This window comes from Microcaecilia unicolor, chromosome 1 (assembly GCF_901765095.1).
Source record: "Microcaecilia unicolor chromosome 1, aMicUni1.1, whole genome shotgun sequence".
Taxonomy (NCBI): Eukaryota; Metazoa; Chordata; class Amphibia; order Gymnophiona; family Siphonopidae; genus Microcaecilia; species Microcaecilia unicolor.
The window spans coordinates 69,590,802-69,617,656 of NC_044031.1; the positions used below are offsets into that span (position 1 = coordinate 69,590,802).

Sequence of the window (26,855 nt, forward strand, 5' to 3'; positions counted from 1 at the left end):
ATCCAGACTCTTGATCTGACCATCTTCATTATAAGTATATAAGTATTGCCACACTGGGACAGACCAAAAGTACATGAAGCCCAGCATCCAACAGTGACCAATCCAGGTCACAAATACCTGTCAGAATCCTGAAAAAGTTCAATACATTTTATGCTGCTTATCCCAGAAATAAGCAGTGGACTTTTCCTAAGTCAATTTAATAATGGTCTATGGACTTTTCCTTTAGGAAGCCATCCAGACCTTTTTTAAACCCCACTAAGCTAACCACCTTTACCATAGTCTATGGCAATGAATTCCAGAGTTTAATTACACGTTGAGTGAGGAAACATTTTCTCCAATTCGAATTAAATTTACTACTTTGTAGCTTCATCTCATGCCCCCTAGTCCTAGTATTTTTGGAAAGAGTAAACAAACGATTCATGTCTACCTGTTCTACTCCACTCAATATTTTATAGACTATCATATCTCCCCTCAGCTGTCTTTTCTCCCAGCTGAAGAGCCCTAGACGCTTCAGCCTTTCCTCATAGGGAAGTCGTCCCATCCCCTTCATCATTTTCATCGCCCTTCTCTGTACCTTTTCTAATTCCACTATATCTTTTTTGAGATGTGGTGACCAAAATTGGACACAGTATTCGAGGTGCAGTCGGACCATGGACCGATACAAAGGCATTATAACATCCTCACTTTTGTTTTCCATTCCTTTCCTAATAATACCTAACATTCTATTTGCTTTCTTAGCCGCCGCTGCACACATTGTGCTTCACATTCCAGGATCCCCTCCAACTCGACCTACTACTCGGTCTTCTTTGAGGAATCTTGCTGGGATTGACCTTTCTACTTTTGCCTCTCTTTGTTCCTCTTTTCTGTCAGACTTTGGTTCTCAACCTATCCACGAGCACGCTTTTTTATGGAATTTGACCTTAGCTTAAGGATCTGGAGCATTTTTGAGCAATGATGTGAAGAGAGGCAATTTCTTCCCTTATAGTTCAGTTTCAGATAGTCTAGAATTTGTAGAGGATAGTCTGAAAAAAGGCTTGGCATTAGCTTTTCTTAAGGAACAGGTAGTGGGTATTTCTTGCTATTGAGGATTTTACAAGGATGTTCATTGTCCTCCTATCAGGATGTACTAAGATTTGTAAAAGGATAAATTTGTTGAGGCCCCCAAGGCGATTCACACAGGCAGCTCCGCTCCCCCCACTGCCGCGTCCATTTGGCCCTATGTAAACAGGAAGTGCATCAGAGAAAGCCGGATGGACGTGGCAAAGGGGAGCGGAGCTGCCTGTGTGAATTGCAGTGCTGCTGGCGACTGCCCGAAAAAAGAAAGCTGCAGGGATCGAGGCAGCGGCGGGGAGGAGCAGAATTTGAGGCAGGCAATGCTCCCGGATGGCAGGACCTGGAGCCGCGGGAGAAAAGGCAGTGAGGGTGTTGGATTGGAGCAGGATGGATTGGAGGAAGGCAGAAGTACTGGATGTGGGGGGAGGATGGGGGCTGGAGGGAAGGGATAGTGCTGCCAGACTTGTGGGAGGAAGGGGATTGGAGGGAAGGGAGAGAGCTGCTGGATGTGGGAGGAAGAGGAGGAGGGGATCTGAATGGAAGGGAGAGAGTTGCTGGAGGTGGGAGGAAAAGGAGGAAGGGATCTGGATGGAAGGGAGAGAGCAGCTGGATGTGGGAGGAAGAGGAGGAGGGGATCTGGATGAAAGGGAGAGAGCTGCTGGATGTGGGAGCAAGAGGGGGCTGGAGGGAAGGGAGAGAGCTGCTGGATATGGGAGGAAGAGGGGGAGGAGACCTGGAGGGAAGGGAGAGAACTGCTGGAACAGCACAAGGAGGGAGGGAAGGAAAACAGAGATACCAGACCAAGGAGATGAAGGAAAAGGGGATCAAATACTAAACCTTACAGCGCGAGGGAGGAAGGGAGGGCGGCGTGGGTGGGCAGGCAGGGAATCAAGCAACCAAACCAAATGTTGGAAAGGGGAGGGAGTGAGAGGGAGAGAAGCTGGATGGGGTAGGGTCAAAGAGGATAGAGATATATTGGCACTGGAGACGAAGAGAGGAGATAAGGTGGGCAGAGAAATATAGGGACACAGAGAAAGGGAGATACTAAACATGGAGGAAGATAGAGGTACAGAGATGGAGGAAGATGGATAGTGGACATGGAGAGACAGTAGAAATATCAAATGGACATGAGACCTTGGTTAGTGAGTTAAGAGAAAAAGAAGGATGTAGAAACCAGAGCCTGGGACTAACATGGCTTGAAAAATAAAATGAGCAGACAACAAAAGGTAGAAAAAATAATTTTATTTTTCTATTTTATGACTAGAATATGTCAGATTTGAAATGTACATCCTGTTAGATATGGCTGGGGCCCAAGGCAGAAATTTGGGAGGGGACACAAAAGCTTACTAACATGCTGCACCTTCTTCAGCTTCCACCTGCTCTGGGGTTCTCTCTGGCTAGGGAGCCAAATGCAGTTGCCCTAGTTGTACCTCCCCTAACACTGTCTCTTGCATGTGCTCTCATATTTTGCACAGTATAGGAGAAAATGTATCTTTTGTCTTTCTCTGTGCTGTGCAAAATGCAAAGTCTGGCCTCTTGGGATTTTAATTTAATTTGTTTGTGGTCACTTATTCTGTATTTGGCATTTGTATCCTCTTGTTCTCTGCCTAGCTGGTCTATCTGGGGTTCAGTCCTGAGGCATCTGAGACAGCTCTGAGAGAATTTGAAGGAGATATAGAGCTAGCTGCACAGACCTTGGCACATCACAATGGAATTCTACCTCCTCAGTTACTCAACCAGTTGGAAGAACCTCCTCCATCCAAAAGTGATTCCTCAGGCTCTGAAGGTAAAGACCACTAACAAAAGGCCAGAAATGTTATTATTATTATTATTTATTGCATTTGTACCCCACATTATCCCACCTTTTTGCAGGCTCAATGTGGCTTACAGAGTGTTGTTATGATGCAGTCATTACATGATCTTAAATACAGTCGGTAATAAGCTGAAGGTAGGTGATTTAGATGCAAGGTGCTAGGTAAGGTGGTGTGAGAGGTGTTTTTGGTGCACCTGAGTAATTTGAGGAATGATTTATTAAGGATGTCTTTAGTAGGCTTTGTTGAAGAGATGTGTTTTCAAAGATTTGCGAAAGGCCAGAAATGTTACACCTTTTATTTATTTAAGAAACTTATACCCCCACCTGAAACCAAAAATTTACTCCTTTCGGAATAGGCTCCTCCTTCCCCAGAATGTTGCCCAGTTCCTAACAAATCTAAAACACTCCTCCCTGCACCGTCGTCTCATCCACGCATTGAGACTGGCTGATGGTTGACTTTAGTTTTAAGAAATCTAACAGATTCAGAGTTTTAGAAATAGTTATGTGGTTAAAATAAAACTTTAACTCACGGATTGTAGGTATGAACGTTATAGTTTCTGGTTCTGATATCCTTGGATGGTCCAATTGAAGCAGGTTGCTGTAGGCTTTTTCTTTGTTGTCCAGGAGGAGGGTTAGATGTAAATATAGATCCAGTACCAGTCACGGGGCATGAGGAGAGTTATTTGCAATATGAAGGGAAGATAAACGTTCTTTTCTTCAGCCAAAATAAAAGAAAGACGTTCAAAGTAAAATTGAGGACTGGTGCCTCAATACAGACTGCACAGAAGTCACTAAAAAATGTGGGTTCTAAATAAGCAAAAAGTGTATTATTTGCAGAGCCTCATGTGAACCCAGCCACCCGGATTACTGTTTAGTGGCTCCTAGGGCAGTTGAGGTTTTGCTTATTTAATGTTGTTAATTTTTTAACGGGTGCTAACATCCATAGGCACTTTATAGCAATTATAGTTTTTTTTATTTCATGTACTAATGTAGCCATTAGCAGACAACCATTTTTTAATTACCACATTTTGTAGGTGGTAAGGTCTCCAGTGTTATCCATTCACTAACTGGTTAGCGCAGGAATGCCCTCTCTCTGCCCCCTCAAAAAAAATTAGAAAAAAAATTTAACACCAGTTAGCGTGTGCAGATTACAATGTTACCACAAGATGCCTGAGCAGGTCCCGTGGTACTCCATTTTTTGCGCCATTAGGAGTGCAGCTTAGTAAAAAGGACTCCTTTGTGCTGGATTCAGATAGAAACTTTCTTCCTAGATAATTTTTTTGACATCATGATGCTCCCTTTCTTTTTTCTCTAACATAAGGATATTTCCCAGACCATGCAAACAAGAGGAAAAAAATGTTTTTATTGTGGTCAGGGTAGCTTTGGTTTGACGCCTCGTTTTATTTAAAGTTTTCCTGTAAATATGTAAGTTAAATATTGGGATGTGAAAAAAATCTCTATATATAAAAGGCAACACCAACGTTCTATGAAGCCTCCAGCCGGAAGTGTGAAGGGGGCGAGATATCCGGTTTCCCTATGAGTGTCTGCCCTGCCCTCTCTGTAACACAGTCAGTGAAGGAAAACAGCAGAGCACGAAATCAAATCGCTGGCTCTGTAACAGTGAAGGACTCAGAGGGGGGAGGGGAGAGAGGCCAGAGGGCAGGGACACACACACTCCCACATGCACACAGAAGAAAACATTGCTAGCCCCCGTTTCATTTGCATCAGAAACGGGGCTTTTTTACTAGTATATATATATATATGATCCAAGACTACACTTCTTTCAGATAAGCTATCACAAACTACTCCTGTAACTTTATCTCTTGATGCTATTGGAGCGTCATCTGATGCCTTTTTTTTATCTTTTATATACTGGGAAAGTTCTTTGTATTGTGAATTGAATCATCCCTCCTTTGAGGACTGTTGTGCATTACATATGTGTTTATGGCAGGAACAGGTTGTGTGATGTATTAGTGTTGTATTGCTATTTCTGATGTAACTTATATTTTGGTGGTTATGTATGAAAATCAATAAAGAGATTAAGCAACAGAAAGGCTAGTTGCCACCAAAAATATGTTTGTATGTTGTAGTACCTTTTATATTTTCTTCTCCTTTTCTGCAGAAGGCAGTCCCATCTGTGAGGACTTGCTATCCTACTTGTCCTTGGAAGGAAGCAAGTTCCTTAGCTGTAGCAGATGTTTTCCATGGATAGCAGGATATAAGTCCTCACCTACCCAACCATCTCCCCTACGAGTTGTCTTCTGTTTTAAGTTCTGTTAAAGACCAAGGAAGCCCCACATGCCAGCAATGAGTGGGAATTCATACATGTGCGGCAATGCTTCTCAAAGTCTTCCATGTTTATCTATGTTGAGAAAGTAGAATTCTCCACGTGGGCTCCATCAGGTAACATCACCCATCTGTGGGGAGTTGTATCCTGCTGCTTCTGAGAACACTTGCTACAGGTTTTAGTGTAGTTATAATGTGCTGTTAATGAAACATGCAACAATTTGGAAAAAAAGCAACTATTTTTTTTTTTAATGCATAGGGACAGCCAGTACATCATCAACAGCTGATGAGGACAAGGAAGTAGATCTGGTCAAGGAAATCCTGGATGATATTCCGGAGCATGAAGAGGATTATCTGGATTTGACCCTGGAAGAGGAAGGTCACGTCATTGCAGAATACCTATCATATGTAGACAACAAAACATCATCAGAATACAAAGGAAACTAGGGTGGAACTTGTTGGTTCTGTTTACCCACAGCTCAGATTACCTGACATCACTATACCTTACATAAATAAAGAGGATTTGGGTGTTGGTACGCAGTTTAATAAATATGTACGTTTTGAATTCATAAATAAGCCTTAAAAATTAATGCCTTAAATCATCATATAACCACAGCTGAGGAAGTTGTGCTCCTCTTAATTGATCTGGTTAAAATTGTATAACTTTTTCAAATTGTGTACATTTTCACATACATTTTTTAGTGGGGAAGGGGGAGTTCCTACCCAAAATATTTGAAAGTCTTATTTAAGCAGCTGAATTCTCTAGATGAAAGCAGCCTGTAGTATTTGAAAGTGTTTTTGGAATAGTATGTGCATAAGAGTAATATATCTCCTATTCTTAAAAGTGAAGAAAAAGCCTTGGTTGTCTGCTGGTATAAAATATTGTTCTAAACAAACCTGAATGGATATTTGGCACCAGAGACCATTTGCTTTTGGTAGAAAGGTGGTCTTAACGTTGTCCATATGCTTTTTTGGGTCAATCATTTTAAATAAAGAAGTACATTAATTAATCACAGAAAATAAAACACATACCTTACTTGCTGTATTAAAATTTCCTGATTTTATTCAGTGTTTGGCTGCTTTGATCAGTATGTGGTGTTTTGTGTTAGAAATTGAATAAAATGATTACTTAGATGTTTGGGTTGGAGCAAACGTACACTATTTCTCCAAAGACAAACAGGCTGTTGTATTCTCACAGATGAGTAACAGATGACAGATGAGTGGAGGAGTGGCCTAGTGGTTAGGGTGGTGGACTTTGGTCCTGGGGAACTGAGGAACTGAGTTTGATTCCCGGCACAGGCAGCTCCTTGTGACTCTGGGCAAGTCACTTAACCCTCCATTGCCTGCCGCATTGAGCCTGCCATGAGTGGGAAAGCGTGGGGTACAAATGTAACAAAAATAAAATAAAAATAATCCGACAGAGCACAATGTGGATGCTGACTAGTGATAATACATAGAACTTTCTAGCAGCGTCCTACTATGTGTGCGCTGGTGCCTTCCTACCAGATACATAACGCATCTTCATTTTTTCCATGGAGCAGGGAGGACACATCTTCTTGTTCGCAGAGTGCCTACATTTCTCTCACTTTTGCAGTGTTTTCCAGTGTGGATATTTTCCCCCATTTTTACAATTTTTCATTTTTCTTCAATGTAGTGTGTATTTCCTTTTTATTTTTTAGTAGATTTTCCAGCTCTTCAAGTTTCATTTCTTTTTTGCGAGTTACAGGGCCCACTTAGGCTGACACACTGACCTCAGTTTGAACACTGCCCCTTTTACAGTTTGCAACTGAGAAATTTAATTTGGCCGCGATTCTTTTCTCAATGTCCCAAAAGACCCACAGTGGTTTCAGAGGTTGCTCCTAATTTAATCAGGTGACTTCTGTGATGGACCCGCACTCTTGGTACAGCAGGTGCCTTGGGCCTGACCGTGAGCCTAACTCTTGTTCTTTCTGTTTAAAAATGCAGTGGAGGACACAGAGGGTGCCACAGCAACTTTGTGACTCCTGAAAGGCTAGTACATCGTTATCGGTACTGGACGCATCGACCTCGATGCCTACCAAGACTTCAGCATCCGCTGAGACTGCGCCAACATCCAGAAGGTCATCATCTGTCTCCACATGACACTGAGGACACATACAGGTTCGTCATCCTTGTCGGCACCGAAGGATTCCTATGTTGAGCATTGGCAGAAGCCAAAGAAGCATACTGTCAGCAGTCACCACCTTCAGGCCTTCCTGCAGGTATGAACTCGGCTGACCCTGGAAGGGCCCTTCCCTGGACACAGCACTCCCAGTAGCAGATTCCAAAAATATGCTTAAAACCGCTTTATTCCATCAGCAAGGCCAAGACATTTCCTCTTCCAGACACAGTCCTTGGTTACAGCACATATATCACCCCTTGTTCCTTCCCCCCCGCTGGCCACAGTTTCTGGATACAGTTTAAATCATTCACTGCTTCCCCAGCATGTCCTGATTCCTGGACACAGTTTTAAAATCACTTACTGTTTCATCCGCATGGCAGTGTTCTGAACACAGTTCAAGTCACTCACTGTTTCCCCAGCATGGCACCACTTCTGGACACAGTTTAAATTACTCACTGCTTCCTAGCATGGCATGACTTCTGGACACAGTTCAGATCACTCACTGCCTTCCCAGCATGACTTCTGGACATAGTTCAAATCACTCACTGCTTCCCCAGCATGGCCAGGTTCCTGGATACAGTTCAAGTCACTACCTGTTTCTCCAGCCGGGTCTGACTTCTGGCCACAGCTGAAATCATTCACTGCTTTACAGCAAGGCACCGCTCTTCCCCTTAAGTGGAACAGCTGCTTAACTTTTCCTCCAAGCTTTCCCAAGCCTTGAAGAAGGTTTGTTATGAAGCCTTTCAACTTCTTCCCTTGTACCTGAGCTAGAGCAGCAATCTCCATGGGCTCACTTCCCCAGTCATCTTGGGCTTGGATCTCCTCTCTAACCTCTTTCTCCACCTCCCATTCCATGGGCTCCTCCCCCTTTATGGTCCCTAGCTGGTCCTCTCCCTCCTGATTATTCCTCCTCAGCCAATCCCCCTCCTCTCCCTCTGGATCCTGGGACTTGTAGTTCCCTTGCTGCTCCCTTTGCTTCCCCAAGGGCTTTGCAGGGGTTCTTGGGAACTGTAGTCCTCCTTCCTTCTCCGGCTCATGGAAAACTTACGCCTCCGTGGGGGCACGGCTTCCCAGCCCCTAGGATCCTGGGACTTGTAGTTGGAATCCCGGGTATGAAACCTACCCATCTTGCTCCTCTCCTGGATCCCTTCTTCCCTGATCCTCAGGGATTCCTCACAATACACATTAGTCCTCATCAACGTAAGGTGCCCGGGGCATCAGCTTTGCCGGTACTCAAGAAGCACTGAAAGTTCTAAGTATTATCGCTAGTTGAATGACTTCACTCGTCTGTGAGAATACTCGGAGAACATGTGCTACAGGTGAGTAACTTTGCTTTCCCTGTTATGTTATGCTAATTAAGTAGGAGAAATTTCAGACCAAGACATGTCTGTATGAAAAGTAGATTGTCATGAAAAAGCAAGTCTTTAATTCTGACATACATTTTAGTTTGTTTGTTTTATTTATTTATGTATTACATTTCTACCCTGCACTTTCCCACATATTGCAGGCTCAATGCGACTTACATAGTAAATACAATTACAAAGTCTAGAGGAGAATATTACAAATTGTAATAAACGTAGAAGTTGTGAGGTTTGAGAAAATGTGAGTTGAATATAGATGCAAGCAAAAGATGGGATAACAAAGGAAAAGAGATAGGGGAGGGTAAGGAGTAGGAAGGATGATAAGGAAAGATAGAGGGAAGTGCATAAGGAGATTGGGAGATATAGTCAAAGGAATAACAGTCGTCAGGATCGAGTGGCTGGGTTTAAAAGTTTAAGTATAGTCATTCGAGTAAGCTTTCTTAAAGAGGTGGGATTTCAAAAAATGCCAATTAATTCACTGTCTAGATTAATGTCCAGATAGGGCTATTAGGGATTACTGCTTTAGTCAGAGATCTGGTTCAGTGTATTACAGTGTCTTGTGAGTATTATATATTTCACTGATCTACATAAAATTATCATGAAGTTACATGATAATACTTTTAAAACAAATAGAAGGAAATATTTTTTCCATTCAACAAGCTCTGGAACTTATTGCCGGAGGATGTGATAAAAACAATGTGTTTAAAAGAGGACTGGAGGAAAAGTCTGTAATCTTCTATTAAGATAGACATGGGGAAAGCCACTCCTTGTCTCTAGGATTGGTAGTATGAAGTCTTCTACTCTTTGGGATTCTGCCAGCTACTTGAGACCTGGCTTGGCCATAGGTGCCCCATATAAGAGGCTGTGACCTTCCCTGCCTGCCGGACCTGCTGCCTCTCTCTTTTATCCACCCCTGCCCTGCAGCACAGTTTGATACCCTGCAGTTTTTGCTATATGTTTTTCTAGGTAGAACTGCTTTATAAATACTGAGTATGCTTGGCACTGGATTTGGGGGTTTGGATTTAGTTCATGCCATTTTCAACTGTAGCTCAGTGAAAGTTAAGATAGAATAGGTATTTTCCTGTTGCTTGAGGGTGTACAAACCTGTGCTAAATACTAGTATATGTTTGTAGAATATGGCAAATATTATTCTGTTTAATATGTTGTATTATTTTGGTACATAAAAAAGTATATTCAGTGTGCATATTACAGAGGTACTGGGAAACAGCTGATACAACTGCACTAGAGTCAAACTGTGAAGGACTCATTCTTTGTAGTGTTTAAAAGTGTTCCACTATCCTTTTACTGCTGACACAGGGTATTTTAACTTACTGTGCTCTGTTCCACTCTGTCTCATATCCTGACCCTAGCCCTGTCCACTTTAGACTCCTCAAACAGCTGAGCCACTGACCGCCTATGGGAGTGGGTGCTGTTGAATGTAGGCTAGTGGGCCAGATGAACCAGCAGTTCTTATCTTAATGTAGTGTATAGTTTGTGTGAGTGAACAATTATAGATATATTCCAAAAGTAAGAATAAGAGAGCAAATCTTGATTGCATAAACTTTCACCTTGTCATAGCAAACCAAACTAGCTCTGCTTCCAAAAATTGACTTGACCGAAGACCTGTAGCTTAAATAGAACCTACCAGTGTCCAGTCCCAGTAATTGAGGTAATTTAAGATACTCCTGGATGAAGAAGCCGGCTATTTCTGTTGTATGAAGTGAATTTTTAAAGCAAGCATTGAGTTACCAGAAGAACTCCACAATACAGTTATTCAAAAAGAACAGACTTGGGGGGGGGGGGGGGGGGGGGGGGTTGAGAAGAAAATGTAAATGTGTTTGAATAACTCAGTTTACCACCAGTTTGGCACCAGAAAGATACTAAAGAAACTATTGAGGAAGGGTCACTCTGAGGCCTCAGATTACTTTAAAAGAACTTAATACCTTGACCTGAGACTGGGAAAAAGTTGGTGGCTGAATAAAGATTGTACCACAAACATGATCAGTATTGGGGGAGGGGGGGGGGATGAGTGGAGGAGTGGCCTAGTGGTTAGGATGGTGGACTTTGGTCCTGAGGAACTGAGTTCGATTCCCACTTCAGGCACAGGCAGCTCCCCGTGACCCTGGGCAAGTCACCTAACCCTCCATTGCCCCAGGTACAAATAAGTACCTGTATATACTATGTAAACCCCACAGAAAGGCAGCATATCAAGTCCCAGTTCCCTTTCCCCTATATGAGATTCTACATGGAATGTTAATGTTGCTATTCCACTAGCAACATTCCATGTAGAAGCCTGCCCTTGCAGCCACGCAGGCTTCTGTTTCTGTGAGTCTGACGTCCTGCACGTACATGCAGGATGTCAGACTCACAGAAGCAGAAGCCTGCACAGCCGCATTGCTGATCTGCAAGGGGAGGCTTCTACATGGAATGTTGCTAGTGGAGGAGTAGCCTAGTGGTTAGGGTGGTGGACTTTTGTTCTGAGGAACTGAGTTCAATTCCCACTTCAGGCACAGGCAGCTCCTTGTGACTCTGGGCAAGTCACTCAACCCCTCCATTGCCCCATGTAAGCCACATTGAGCCTGCCATGAGTGGGAAAGCATGGGGTACAAATGTAACAAAAATAAATGATGAGAAAGAAGCCATGTGATATGGTACATAGCATTTGGAAAGAAACTGCATATGGAGGAAGATTTTGTGATAAGAACAAACTGGAAATTCATGGTCTCAGTGCTAAGAGATATACTCTGTGCTATAAAACAAACAATACAATACTGTTAAACACCATCCCTACAGAGAAAGTGTGGTGGTAGCATTATGTTGTGGAATGCTTTGCAACAATGGGGATAGGGAGGCCTGTGAAGAGGGAAGGAACGATGGATAGTCCAAATTACAGGCAGATCGTAAAGGAAGACCTGATCCACTTTTCTATAGACCTGGGATTTGGGAGACTATTCACCTCTCAGCAGGACAATGATACATAGCGCACAGCAAAAGTAACCATGAAGTGGCTCAACAAGAAAGTGAATGTGTTTGAGTGGGGCCAGTAAAATGATTCCAACAGAAAATCTACGGCAAGAATTGAAAACTCTACAGTCCACAGATGAGCTCTAGCCAACTTTTATGTATGTATATGGTTCTGTTACCCTGTCCCTGGAAATCTCTCAATCTTTTTGTACCTGAGACAATGGAGAGTTAAGGGACTTATGCAGTGTTACAGGAGCTGCAGTGGGAATTGAACTGGACTTCTTGGTACTCGGCCTGCTGCTGTAACCAGTAGGATTGCTCCTCCTCTCCTTCAGTGAGTTTGACCTATTTTGGTAAGCCAAATAGGCACACTGCACCACCCACTGTGCAAAGTTGGTAGATATTTATCATAGATGACACAAAGCTGCTGTTGCAAGAGGAGCTTTCATCAGATACTGAGTCGAAGGGTATGAAGACTTAAAGACTCTTTGGTTTCTTGTGATGTATTTATTTTTAATATTTCTACAATTGTTCTTTCTCATTGAAAATGCAGAGCATGTTTAGATCTGTAAAATAAATTCCTCCAGTCTTCTTTCTTTGCTTTGCAGTGCATTTCTTCTGTCAGATCTTACCTGTCTGTGAGCTGTAGTCAGATGTTCATCTTTTCCTTGGTCATCATGCATTTTTTTTTGTTTTGTTACATTTGTACCCTGCGCTTTCCCACTCATGGCAGGCTCAATGTGGCTTACATGGGGCAATGGAGGGTTAAGTGACTTGCCCAGAGTCAGAAGGAGCTGCCTGTGCCTGAAGTGGGAATCAAACTCAGTTCCTCAGGACCAAAGTCCACCACCCTAACCACTAGGCTACTCCTCCACTAGCAACATTCCATGTAGAAGCCTGCCCTTGCAGCCACGCAGGCTTCTGTTTCTGTGAGTCTGACGTCCTGCACATACGTGCAGGACGTCAGACTCACAGAAACTGAAGCCTGCGTGGCTGCAAGGGCAGGCTTCTACATGGAATGTTGCTAGTGGAATAGCAACATTAACATTCCATGTAGAATCTCAAATAGTAGCAACATTCCATGTAGAATCTCCAATAGGGAAAGGGAACTGGGACTTGATCTGCTGCCTTTCTGTGGGGTTTACATAGTATATACAGGTACTTATTTGTACCTGGGGCAATGGAGGGTTAAGTGACTTGCCCAGAGTCAGAAGGAGCTGCCTGTGCCTGAAGTGGGAATCAAACTCAGTTCCTCAGGACCAAAGTCCACCACCCTAACCACTAGGCCACTCCTCCCCTTTTTGCTGTAATACTTTGTTCTCCAGTCTTCCACTTTCTTCTTTGAAACGTTTGCAACTGGTCCAATCAACAGCATTGAAACTTCTTTATAATGCTTGCAAATTTGATCATGTAATAGTATTACTAATTTCAGAACAGTGGTTACTGATATCTGAATGTATCCAATTTTAGTGGTTTTGGCTCAATTTACTCATGCCAGCTATATGCCTACCTGTGCCCTCTGTTCCTCTCTATTAGCTCTTCTTCAGCTTCCACCACCTTCATGTTTACATCTTGATATAACTTATGAAACCTCATTTGATTAGGTTGCTATGGCATACATTCTATTGAAATTAAAACAGAAACCTCTTTTTTCTTTTAACTCCTGAAAACTTGGCTTGTTAATCATACAAACAGATTAAAGAACACATAGTTCAGATGCTGTTTTAGGACACACACTTTTCTAGTTTTCTCTCCCTTTTTCTCCTTATGTCCTCTTTTCTATTTGGTTCTTTTACATTTGTAAACCGCCTTGCTGCATTTTTATGTGACCTGTGGTATATATCAAGCCTGCTTAAATAAATAAAATGTACAAAGGTGTGAAGAATTTTACAAGGCATTGTGGGAGTAATTTTAGCTGGTGTTTTTATAGTGGCTTATGCACACACATCTTGCCTCATAAAATTGTGCAGCATTTATAAAATATATAGGAAGCAAACATATCCTATATAATAATTCTCACCTCCAACGTTCTGTGCCTGGGACCGTGCCGCATTCTGAGGTGGTCTGGTAGGCTGTGTAGATCAGGCTGACATCACCACAGCCATTATGATGTCAACTTCAGAACCTGGGAGGGGAAAAAAAAAACATGCCTCACAGCTGATCCATATCCAGAGGAGGGTCGCTGGACATGGGTGGCTGCAAGGGAGCTGAGGAAAACCTTGCTAGCGCCTGTTTCATTTGTATCAGAGACAGGCCTTTTTTACTAGTGTATATATATATATATATATATATTTGGAATATACATATGTACTTCCCTTTTGTAATAAATGTGCTCATAAGGTGGCATAATTTACCCAGGAGGCTTTAGGTGCCACTTGTGCAGCTCTGCCTATTTTAGATGGGAAAGTATGCACAGGCTTCTTGGGCAGATCTAGATGCCTATTTATAGAAATAGATGTATGGAGGTAATTTTATAACACTGTTGTTCTTGAAGCATGCCTGTGCGATTTGATCTCCCAGAAGAGAGAAATGCTGCAGGTTGCTTCTCCCAGGAAATACTAGTAACATTTTTGGAAGCTCCTTATTTAGCCATGCCCACCAGTGTGGAATATGATTTAGATCATGGCACACTTGGCAACTAAGAAGTCTGTTGTGAAATGGGGAAGGGCAAAGAGAGGGGTGTGTTGAAGGCTTGGGGGAGGAAATTGGTAATTGTGCTTGAAGGACAGAGTTCCAAAGGGGAAGTTTGGATGTCAAGAGGAGCATTTAGGAAATTGTCAGGAAAATCAGCACACGGAGATGGGAACATAAGAGGATCAATGTAGTTAAAGAGATGGGTTCTAGGGGTGAAGAAGTAAGAAATATCTAAGGCAAAAAGGTCTTGGCACGTAGTTGACAAAGTGTATCCAAAAAAAATCAAAGGTATAGCTATCTAATAATAATTTGCTCCTCCAACATTCCAGTGAGGCCACCTGCATTGGTAACCATCTCCTGTCGTCACTGTCCCACAGTAGAAGCCTGCGTACCTGACGTCAGGAGATGTTACTGTGGTCACCTCTGCCTCGCTGTCTTCGGACTCTGCATCGCTGCCGCTCTCCTCCGCAACCCCACGTCCCTCTCGCTTCCTGCTCAGGTATCGGTGCCAGTCGTTCCATCTTCACTTACAAGTCAGGGTTACAGCGGCCGCCAGCAGCGGTAAAAGGCGTGCAGCCTAGGCCCTTTTCTCTCTGTGGTCCCACCCTTGGGGAAACAGGAAATGAGGGCGGGACCACAGCTGAGAGAGAGAAAAGGGCTGAGCCTGCACGCCTTTTACCGCTGCTGGCGGCCACCGTATCCCCAACGAGGTAAGTCAAGATGACTTTCAAACTGCGTAGGGAGGGGGCCTGGAACTGGGAGGGAACTCTGAATCTCACACACACACACTCTCTCTCTCTCTCACAGACACACTCGCACCCAGACCCAGTCTCACGCTCTCTCTGTCACACACACACACTCGCACATTCACTCTCTCTCACAGTCACTCTCACACACTCTCAAACATACACACTCCGAGGAAAACCTTGCTAGTGCCCATTTCATTTCTTTCAGAAACGGGCCTTTTTTTTACTAGTTGTTAATTAAATAGCAGGGTTCAAAGTTAGCAACAGGCACATCACAAAACAGTAGTGTAATGAAGATAAGTTGGTGAGCATTTAGTAGCAGTTCAGCAGTGTTAATGTATGCACAATTTATTAAGCACAGCTTTGAGTATGCCTATGAAACTACTAATGGCAAATACTATATTAGCATCAAGTATATCTTAAAGCTGAAAAAGATATATACTTAATGCTATAGTATTTGCATCTTCAGCACTTCAGTAGCACTATGAACCAAGTTCACGGTACAGCCAAGTTCTCTTTGCTCTAGTTGCACTGTGCACCATCTATTTTCAGCCAGTGCATCTAGAGTAAAATTTGTGACCCCTGCAGTGGCTGTACCCACCCATACTGGGCCCATGTCAAGTCTGTATTTGCTGGTGATTCTAATAAAGAGTTGCTGACTCCATCCCTATGGCTGATCCTCATTTGGGTCATGCTTTACTCTTCTTGGACAACTATGGTACGGAGGTAGAGGCTTTTTCCTGATATTTGTTTCCAATATATTTGTCATCAGAAATTTTATTTCATAAGCATACTGAATAGCAAGTGGGTAAGGAGAGCAGGCCATTAGAAGGGCTAGAGTAGTGGTTCCAAATCCGGCATGGGGGAAATCCCAGCTAGTCAGGTTTTCAGGACATCTGCAATGAATATTCATGAGTTAGATTTGCATGCACTAACTCATAAATAATTACAGATATCCTGAAAACCTGACTGACTGGGCTCCCTCAGGACAGATTTGGGGAACCACTAGGCCAGAGTATTACAGAGATAACCCTTGAAAATGGCTCCAGTTGTTTCTTCTGAACACTGTTTAAAGGAAGCTTGTGTCTTCTTCCATCACATTACTATTATACATGAATGTAGCAGGACGCTTGCCGATATGAAAAATTGATAGTGAATTAAGAAAAGCATATTCCTCAGAACCAAAGCCTACTTGATGTGACATGCTAGCTCTTGTATACAACAGACCTGGACCTAAAAAGGCCAAATGATTCTAATTTAAACACAAAATAAGGAAGTTTTAGACAACAATTACCAAAAATTTCTCCTGTTAACCAATGATCAAAACTTCCCTGATTTCTGCTTGTGTTGTGAGCCTGCTGTAGCATACTGCATTAATTAAATTCCAGCCAAACTACTACTAGTAAAACGTTTAAGGTATAGTGAATTTCCACTCCAAAAGTGAATGCAAGAGTTCCTAGTCTCATTTAATGAGGTTGTGCTCATGCCCCCTTAAAGTCAACAGATATGGTTTATGAGAGCCATTTGGTAATACTTATGCTGACAGATGACCTGTGCAACCTACAGAATGAACAGCAGGGGCACACAAACACAGTTTTTTCCTACCTTTTATGCAGGATACCATTATTTATAACCTACAACATCTGCATGTTTAAGTCTGAAAATGACATCAACAGCACTTTAACACAGAAGTTGTAAATGATGCCATTTTTCTATCTAGATGAACTAAAAATGAAAGGCCTCTTTAAGGTATTAGACTACCCAAGTGTAACATAGTTTTGCCCAGCTGAATACATTTTGTTTGTTTTTACTTCTGCATCTCTGTAAGGTAATCTGCCCAAATTAGTCTTGTAGCTCTGGGAAGAAAATGCCTACAATACAAAAAGTTCAAAGGTAATCAATCATTCTCTGTGGACAAGTAGACTGAATCACACATACAAAATGAGTGATGTCCTGCAACAGCACCTAGATGGCGTAGCTCTCTCAGTGCACAGAATTAGCTTAAATTTTGCGAGTATGCACATTTTGGCATGTTTTGTTGCTGCACGAGTACCTCAGTTTCTCCAAGGACAATGGTATCCTTATATCTGGGTGATGTCATCCTTATGGAGCCTGGTACAGGACACTACCCAGCACCTCTGTAACATTTAGAGGCTTTTGGTTGTGGCCCCACCACACGAGAGTGGGACTCATCTTTTATGGAGCAAGGAGGTTATGTTTTGTGTTTATCCTAGGTGCTTCTCCTTTTGGTTTTTGTGCCTTCCTAGGCAGGGTTTTTTTTTTAAGGCTAGTTAGCCTACTTTTCATCATAAAAATGTATTCTCTCCTTTTAATTGTATTAGTATTTTTGGCATTTTAAAATTTTCTTTATATTTTACAGCTCCAGGGGCCTTCTTAGACCGGAGAACCAAGCTCAATTTGAGGTAAGCCCCTTTTTGGCCTCGGCATTAAAACTTTTCATTTAGCTGTGCTAATTTTTCACATGCCCCAGAAGATTCCCAGTGGCTTCAAGCGATGCACCCAATGTAATTGAGTGATATCTTCCACTGATCCCCACAACTGGTGTGGGGGAGTGCTTGGGGCCTGACCATGACCCATCTGTGTTCTTTGCTGACGAATGCAGTAAAGAACACAGAAGGCATGTCAGGATCCTCCAACTCCAGTCCATCGGCTCGAAGGCCCAAAGCACTGATAAGGAAGGCAAAGAGGGACTCTGAAAAAAAGATTGCGTTGAAGGCAAAAACACATAGTAAAATTTTTTTAAAGGTATATTAAAAGCAGGAAGCCGGCAAAAGAATCGGTTGGACCGCTAGATGACCGAGGGGTAAAAGGGGCAATCAGGGAAGACAAAGCCATAGTGGAGAGATTAACTTAATTCTTTGCTTTGGTCTTCACCGAGGAAGATTTGGGAGAGATACCGGTGCCAGAAATGGTATTCAAAGCTGACGAGTTGGAGAAACTGACTGAAATCTCTATAAACCTAGAGGATGTAATGGGGCAATTTGACAAATTGAAGAGTGGCAAATCTTTAAAATCAAGCATGGTACTGGAAGATTGGAGGATGGCCAATGTAATGCCGATTTTTTTAAAGAGTTCCGAAGGTGATCTTCGAAATTACAGACTGGTGTGCCTGACAGTGCTGGGCAAAATGGTAGAGACTATTATAAAGAACAAAATTACAGAGCATCTTCAAAAGCATGGATTAATGAGAGACAAAGCCAACATGGATTTAGTGAAGGGAAACCTTGCCTCACCAGTCTACTACATTTCTGAACGAACATGTCAATAAAGGTGAGCCGATTGATATTGTGTATCTGGATTTTCAGAAGGCGTTTGACAAAGTACCTCATGAAAGACTCCAGAGGAAATTGGAGAGTCATGGGATAGGAGGTATTGTTCTATTGTGGATTAAAAACTGGTTAAAATATAGAAAACAAGAGAGTAGGGTTAAATGGTCAGTATTCTCAATGGATAGTGGGGCTCCCCAGTGGTCTGTGCTGAGACCGCTTCTTTTTAACATATTTGTAAATGATCTAGATATGGGAATAACTAGTGAGGTAATTAAATTTGCAGACAACACAAAATTATTCAAAGTTGTGAAAAGTTATTGTGAAATATTGCAAGACCTTATGAGACTGGGCATCCAAATGGCAGATGATGTTTAATGTGAGCAAGTGCAAAGTGATGTGTGTGGGAAAGGGGAACCCGAATTATAGTTAAATGCAAGGTTCCACGTTAGGAGTCACCGACCAGGAAAAGGATCTAGGACTCAGCGTTCAAGATACTTTGACTTCTCAGTGGGCGGCGGCGGCTAAGAAAGAATGTTAGGTATGACTAGGAAAGGAATGGAAAACAAAAATGAGGATGTCCGCTCCATGGTGCGACCGCACCTCGAATATTATGTGCAATTCTGGTCACATCTAAAAAAAGATATAGTGGGATTAGAAAAGGTACAGAGAAAGGCAACGAAAATGATAAAGAGGATGGGATGACTTCCCTATGAGGAAAGGCTAAAGCAGCTATATACAAACTCATGAGGAGTGGCCTAATGGTTAGGGTGGTGGACTTTGGTCCTGAGGAACTGAGTTCAATTCCCACTTCAGGCACAGGCAGCTCCTTGTGTGACTCTGGTCAAGTCACTTAACCCTCCATTGCCCCATGTAAGCCGCATTGAGCCTGCCATGAGTGGGAAAGTGTGGGGTACAAATGTAACAAAATAAAAATTTGAGAAGCAAAGGAGTGATTGTGCTAATTTGAGCTCTGAGGGACCCTTTTACAAAGGCACATAAAGGCCTATGCATGTCCAGCATGCACCAAATCGGTGCTACCGCATGTCCAGGGCAGTAATTCTGAATTTGGCATGTGCCAAAAACACATGGTAGGTGCTAGCACAACTTAGAATGATGTACTACTGCACAACAAGCTCAGACGTCCTGCAATAACTGCCAAATTAGCCACACTAAAAAATTGCGGGTTTTTTTTTTAAGGGGACATGTCGAGGGCGGAGAATGGGCTTTCCTGTGCTAAACAGCACAAGAGTGCCACATAAGCCCTTACCACCTGCAAAATAGGTGGCAGTAATAGCTCATGTGGTAAAGTTTTTTTTAATTGTGTACTAATAGCAACATTGGTGTATGGCCATTGCTAAAAAAAAAATAGAAGATCAGCCGTTTTATGGCTGTGATAAAAATGGCCCTGGTGCACAGGAAAAACCCACGTAAGGGCGCACTAAGGCCACTTTTTACCACAGGCTAGTAAAAAGGGCCCTTTTTTTACATACAGTTTATTTTATTCTGATATGATGATTAACTTGGAAATAAACATCTGGTCGCTGCTAAAAGATGAAGTGTTATACAGTTGTAAACTAGGAACAAAATTAATTATGATACTAAATATTTTTGAACTTAACATAGTAACAACGTAGTAAATGACGGCAGGTAAAGACCTGTACGGTCCATCCAGTCTGCCCAACAAGATAAACTCATTTTACATGGTATGTGATACTTTATATGTATACCCGAGTTTGATTTATCTTTGCTATTCTTAGGGCACAGACCATAGAAGACTGTTCTTGTATTAAGTTCTGAAGCTAATGTCGAAGCCCCTTAAAATTTACACTCAAGCCCAACCATATCTATTCAGTCACGATCAGGGCGAAAATTTATCTTTTTTTTTAATCATTTGCTTTAAACAAATATTGGCTTTATTTCATATGGGAAATCATGGTTGAACTGTAGAAAACTCAGAAAGTAACAGGTAGTTTAGCAATGTCAATCATAAACAAAAGGTGGACGGCAGTCTGGTATACAGAACTAGCTACAACGTTTTCTGAATGAAACAAAAACCCTCATGCTTTGCACGTCAACTGGATTGAAACGATATCAAAAATAAATAATAGAGATGTACAAGATGTTATATATATATTTTATCTGTATTTCAAAACTATTGTTTGTTGTTAGGTTTCAAATGGATCTTGATTTTAAACAGTTAAAAGGGTTTTATACCTACCAGTGCACTGCTATCCTAATACTTAAAAAGAAGCTTATAAAGCATACACATTTCATAACAATGGACTCAAAGAATCTTGTCATGTCTTTCAGGTAATAGAATGTGACCAGGTCCATTCAGTTAAACTAGGATCCGCGTTATGATCCAATTAAAAATGTTTGACGTAAGAAGCAAAATAAAATGTCATCATTCCTTTACGTAGCTTCCCACTATTCCAGAACCTGCGGGATAATTGTATTCATTAACCAGCAGGTGGAGCTACAGAACTGAAAAACTAAGTAGACATCTCTCTCTTTGGCATCCAGTTCATTTCCTAGCTCCAGCAGATGGCTGGACACACTTTTCAGCCTCTGGTTCTGAGTGCTATGCTCCTGGTCCAGCAGGTCAACTGGTCCCCAGTCAAACTTTGTGGGTGGCTCGAGTCTGCAGAGTCATAGCTGGAGGTGTTTTGTACCCCGTCTCTGGTGCTCCACAATTTACTTCTTCCCTCCCTTCACCTCTCCCCTGTTTCCTGTGGAGATCTCCTTTTCCAGCAAACATCCTTAAAAAAAAAAAGAAGAGGTTTGCTGGAGAGCGTGGGACAGAGTAAAAGTCCTGAGTCTTTCTCCATCTGTGGTAAGACTCGGGGGGGCAGCAGCTGGCAGTGGTATTTCCGACTAAAGTTTGATTTAGAACAGCTTGGAGGGCTGCAAGCTCTACTTGGTGCAGGAGAGGGATCCTGATTCACCACTTGGGACATGTTGTGTTGCATGAAAACTCCCGCAGAGGAAGTTAAGTGGTGTTCTCACTGTGGGGACCTACTGGTGTTGGGGCATTGCAGTGCAAGTCAGTCAGTGGCAGCACATCTTCAGATTTGGCACAGCATCCGAATATGCCAGGGTCTTTGGACTCTCCAGCAGGGTCGGTGTGCAGTTTGATGCAGGAAAGGGCAGGAACGCTGCCCCTCTGGCTTCCAAGACATCTATCTCATTTAGAACTCCAGGAGTGGGCAGGTGAGACTATCTCTGCTTCTTCCTCCTTATGTGATGTGACCTGACCTCGGTCTTTTCAGAAGAGCCATCATTGAAGGATCTGTTAGAGGAGAAAGAGCTCCCTCCTCAGGAGGGGGGAAGATCGGAAAGTAAGCATGCCTGAAGTGGAATCAGCAACACAAGAGGGTAACATAACACCCAGCTGGAAGCAGGGTTGGCCTACCTGGCAGATGATATTTATGTTACAGGTTATGGCTCACAGTATGTCTCTGGCTATCACGGCACGTTGACAACTCTGGTTGTGGCGTTGGGCAACAGATGCAGCATCAAAATCACGTCTAGTTAAACTGCCCTTTTGGGGCAAGTGGCGATTTGGAGAAGGTATCAGTAACTTGGTGAACGAACTGGAGGAAACTAAGCCACAGTGTTTGCCAGAGAATAAGCCAAAGGCCTCTGGTCGTCCAGCTTCAGGAGCTCTCGATTTTGAGACAGCAGATGGTGCCTGTCTGGGCAAAAGCAATATAGTCAGAAGTCTCGCTTTCAAGCACGCCAATCTTCCTTTTGTGTGGACAGGCAGTCCTCCTCTCAGTCAGCTAATGTGCCCAATGTCTCCCGAGCTTCCCAATGATGCAAGGCTGGTCCACTCTTCGTTTCCTCCGACGGGAGGACATCTTCAGGAGTTTCAGAAGGAGTGGGCAAAATCACGTCAGACCAATGGGTTCTAGATATTCTTACAGAAGGTTACTATTTGGAGTTCTCCTGCCCACACAGTCCTCTCTTCTTGCAGTCTCCTTGTTGAAAGGGAACCAAGGTGGTCAAGGTTCAGACCACTGTAGATTCCTTGCTGGCCCTATGGACCATTGTTCGACCAGGGCGAACAGGGAAAAGGCAAGATACTCAGTCTACTTCATTGTCCCAAAGAAGGCAGACACCTTTCATCCGGTCTTAGATCTCAAAGGTCTAAACCGCTGCCTCCGAGTGTCCCGCTTGTGCATGAAGACACTAAGAGCAGTCACAGCCTTGGTTCAAGTGGGAGAATTTCTTACCACCCTTGATCTCAAGGAGGTGCACTCGCATTTAACCACATGGCCACTGCATCAGAGGTTTCTACATTTTGCGGTGCTGGGCCATCACTTCCAGTTCAGGGCTGTCCCTTCGGTCTCACCACAGCTTCAAGAACATTTACCAAGGTTTTGATGGTGGTGCCGGTCTTCCTTCAGTGCCAGGAAATCAGAGTTCACCCATATCTCGACGACTGGCTCATTCAAGCGTTGTCCTACTCAAACAGTGTGGTGGCAATAGACAAAGTTGGCTGTCTTCTGCAGTTGATGGGTTGGATGATCAATTTCGAGAAGAGCAGGCTAACTCCATTGCACATGCTGGAATATCTGGGTGTTCTATTTGATTCAGCACAGGAGAGGATCTTCCTCACAGAGCGCAGGTCAAAGCTGGTTCAACAGATTCATTTTCTCCTCAGTCAAGGGAGGCCCAGGGTCTGGGACTACATCTAGGTTCTGGGGTCATATGCAGCCACTACAGGAATCTCTTCTCAGCCGCTGGTCTCCAGTAGCACAGATATAGGACATTCATCTTCCTTGGATGCTGGTTGCCAGACAGAGTATGCAGTGGTGGTTGTTGCCCAGGAATTTTTCCGTTGAGCTCCCTTTCCAGTATCACAATGGGAGGTGGTGACACCAGCGAATTGGGTTGGGGAGCTCATTACAAGTTTTACCTGACAACGGGCACCTGGATGGAACAGGAGTCGAAGTGGTCGATAAATCATTTGGAGCTCAGGGCAGTGAGGAATGCCTTACACGATTTTGCTCCCTTTCTGAAGGGGTCCTGGTCAGAGATTTCTCTATGTGACAGCAGTGGCTTATATCAACAAGCAAGGCAGGACCTGCAGTCATCCAATGGCTGTGGAGGTGGCCTCCCTCATGAATTGGGTGTAGAAAAATCTTCTCTGCTTGTCAGCAGCTCACACTGCATGGTCCTTGAATGTGGAAGCGAACTTTCTCAGCAGACACTCCTTGAACCTGGGAGAATAGGAAATATCCAGCCAGGGGTTTCAGCTGATAGTGGATCAATGGGGTTCTCTACTTCTGGGCTTGATAGAGACAAAAAGGAATGCCAAATGCCCAAGTTTTTCAGTTGTTGGAAAGAACTAGGCTTGATGGGGAACAATGCCCTACTGCAGCCCTGGCCAAAGATGCATCTACTGTATGTCTTCCTCCTTGGCCCACGATAGGCCATGTGTTGAAAAGGATTGTATTGCACCAGGGTCCAATAATTCCTATAACCCTGCATTGGCTGCGGAAGCTGTAGTGCAGGGACCTGAGTCAACTGCTAGATGGGAATCCTCTCTACCTTCCATAGATATAGGGCCTACTGAAGCAAGGCCCAGTGCTCATGGAAGATCCATGCCCCTTTGGTCTTACAGCTTGGCAATTGAAAGGGCTATATTGAGATGAACAGGTTATTCTGATTTAGTCATTGCTACCTTGCTTCAGGCTCAGAAAATGCTCTACATCCACAGTGTATGTGAGGGTATGGTGTTCGGAGTGCAGATGGATCTCCCTTCTCTGCTCTGATCACGCACATCCTAGCGTTTCTCCAAGCAGGTCTTCAGAAATGATTGGCGTTGGAAAAGTTCAAGTTGTGACTTTTGCCTGTTTCAGGGGCTGACTACAAAAGTCATCTCTTACAGCTCGCCCAGATATCATTTGATTCTTGCAGAGAACGGGCCACTTGTTGCCTTCCTTTCGTATGCTGTGTCCAGAGTGGATCCTTAATATAATCCTTCTTCAGAAGCCTCCTTTTGAGCCACTCTGGAAGGCCTGCCTGAAGGATCTTACACTAAAAACAGCATAGGGTTTTGGAGCTTCAGGCTCTCATCAGGATCCCTTTCTTCACTTTTCGGAGGCAGGGGTCTCCCTGCACACAGTTTTTTTTTTTTGTTATATTTGTACCCCGCGCTTTCCCACTCATAGCGGCAGGCAATGGAGGGTTAAGTGACTTGCCCTGAGTCACAAGGAGCTACCTGTGGTGGGAATCGAACTCAGTTCCTCAGTTCCCCAGGACCAAAGTTCACCACCACCAAAGTCCACCACCCTAACCACTAGGCCACTCCTCCACTCCTTACTTTCTTCTGAAATTATCAGCATTTCACCTCAACCAATCTATAGAGCTTCTGTCCTTTCAGAGAGAGACAAAGGGGCTCAGTATTCTTCTTTGAAGCTTCCCGATGTTCGTAGAGTCCACATTAGATATCTGGACGTCACAGATGAGTTTTGCAAATCAGGCAGACTGTTTGTGCTTTTTGGTAAACAGAGGCTTGGCTTCTAAGCCCATAATTGTTAGATGGCTGAAGGAGACTCACGTCAGCTTATTTGATTACAGGGGAAGCAAGCTCCTCAGGCCTTGCGGGCTCATTCTATGAGGTGTACAGCGACATCCTGGGCAGAGACTACCTTACTGTCTCTGACAGATATTTGCAAGGTGGCAATGCGGTCGACACTGCAGGGTAGATGATGTGGTGCGCTCAGAAGCCTTTTGAACATCCCACAGATTCTGGAATAGTGGGAAGCTACGTAATGGAAGGAGAAATTAGGTGTTACCTGATAATTTCTTTCCATTAGTCATTCCCACTATTCCAGAGGCCTGCCCGAGGTTTCTGAGATGTTTAGTCAGTGCAAAGTAATTGGTCAAATAATGACTTGTCACCTTACATGATGCTTCCTGCATATCTCTTGTTCTCTATAAGTTGTCCAGAGATGAAAGAGGTCCATACATGTTGCTCGTCTAGTGTTAGGTTAGCGAGTTGTTTAAGGTTGCTGTGTTTATTCTGAGTTTCTTCTTGCTGCTTGTTTATGTAATTATTGAGGAGCTGGATTAGATGCCAAGAGTGACATGTCTCAGCTCAATTTTCAGTTCTCTATCTCCACCTGCTGGTTGATGGGCAGAAGTATCCAACAGGATCTGGAATAGTAGAAGGACTAATAGAAAAACAATTATCAGGAAGATCTAATTTCTCTTTATGCTACTGAGCCGGACAGGGCATATGAGAGTTCTCCTTGTGTTGAATTTATGAAAATAAAGGGAATTCCACTTAGCACAGCAGAACTGAGCTCAAGTGAGCCACTTGGTATGCTGCTATTAGATAATTGCCGACACAGACAGCACTTTTTGCTGAAAGTCACATATAAATTTAGTAGCTGAGTAGGCATTTCCCATAAAGATGGCTGCTAAGACTCATTCTCTCTCTTACAAACTATACCTCTTCCACACAGTATGACCCAAAGGCAGACATGAAATTCAACAAGAAAATGTACTCAAAATCCAAATATCTGCAGGCTCACTACCAGTTCCTTCTTAATGTTATACAAATGGTGAAACTCAGATGTTCACAGGAGTAAATCAAGTAGTTGACAGACAAGTACCATACTAGTACCGAAAAGACAAACAACACAGTAGTTGAATTATAACGATACTTTCACACAGTTTACAGTTGTAGGCTTTCCCTGAAGGTCTTGATTATAAACACCTCTCAGTTGAACTGTAACATATTATGCAGCAACCTAGTTGATTTTTTTTTTCTATTACTGCTAAATCAGTTATCAAAGTGGCTTGCTTATATAAAATTAATCCACAACACATACTTGAGGCCTATATGGACTTGCTAGGGCAATGTCCATGAGATATTTAGGCCACACATGATTTTAACAAAAAAATTGTTGATGGATGACAAACTAGGATTTGGGACTGGCAATTCCTTCTTTCACTGGTCTGATTTTTAGTTCTACCTGAAGTCTTTTGTTAGTGGTATCAGAATGTGCAAAAACAAACTGATCTTTCCCACTGCAAAAGTATCTAGCCTGATGATCGCTGTTGTCATGATGAGGGTATGAGAATGCTGCTCTCTTGTGAGTTCAGATATAAAAAAAAAATATCCAGGATATTTAAAACTACCAAAAGAAACAATCCAGCTCATAATCGAAAGTGATCGCCGGCCATTTCCCGACACAAATCGGGAGATGGCCAGCGATTGTGGAAAAGCGGCGAAATCGGTATAATCGAAAGCTGCTTTTTTTTACAGCATCGCCGCTTTCCTGTCGCCTCGCTGGTGAAAGTTCAAAGGGTCGTGTTGGCGGCGAAACGAAGGCGGGACATGGGCGGGTATGGGCGTGGCTACCAGATAGCCGGCTTTCGCCAATAATGGGAAAAAAACCGGCGTTAAGCAGTATTTCGCCGGGTTTACATGGTCCTTTTATTTTCACGACCAAGCCTCAAAAAGGTGCCCCAACTCACCAGATGACCACCGGAAGGAAGTGGAGATGACCTCCCCGTACTCCCCCAGTGGTCACTAGACCCCTCCCACCA

General features: G+C 43.2%; 1 protein-coding gene across 2 annotated transcripts in view; it reads left to right on the plus strand.

The window, feature by feature from the left end:
• Window positions 1–6,348, plus strand: part of NUB1 (negative regulator of ubiquitin like proteins 1) — a 113,473-nt gene extending 107,125 nt beyond the window's left edge. For both annotated transcript variants that reach the window (XM_030198193.1, XM_030198202.1), the window contains 2 exons: window positions 2,665–2,839; window positions 5,412–6,348. In XM_030198193.1, coding sequence (XP_030054053.1) covers window positions 2,665–2,839; window positions 5,412–5,599 — 363 coding nt within the window. In that variant the 3' untranslated portion in view covers window positions 5,600–6,348. The remainder of the gene's footprint in view (window positions 1–2,664; window positions 2,840–5,411) is intronic.
• Window positions 6,349–26,855: the final 20,507 nt, after the last annotated feature.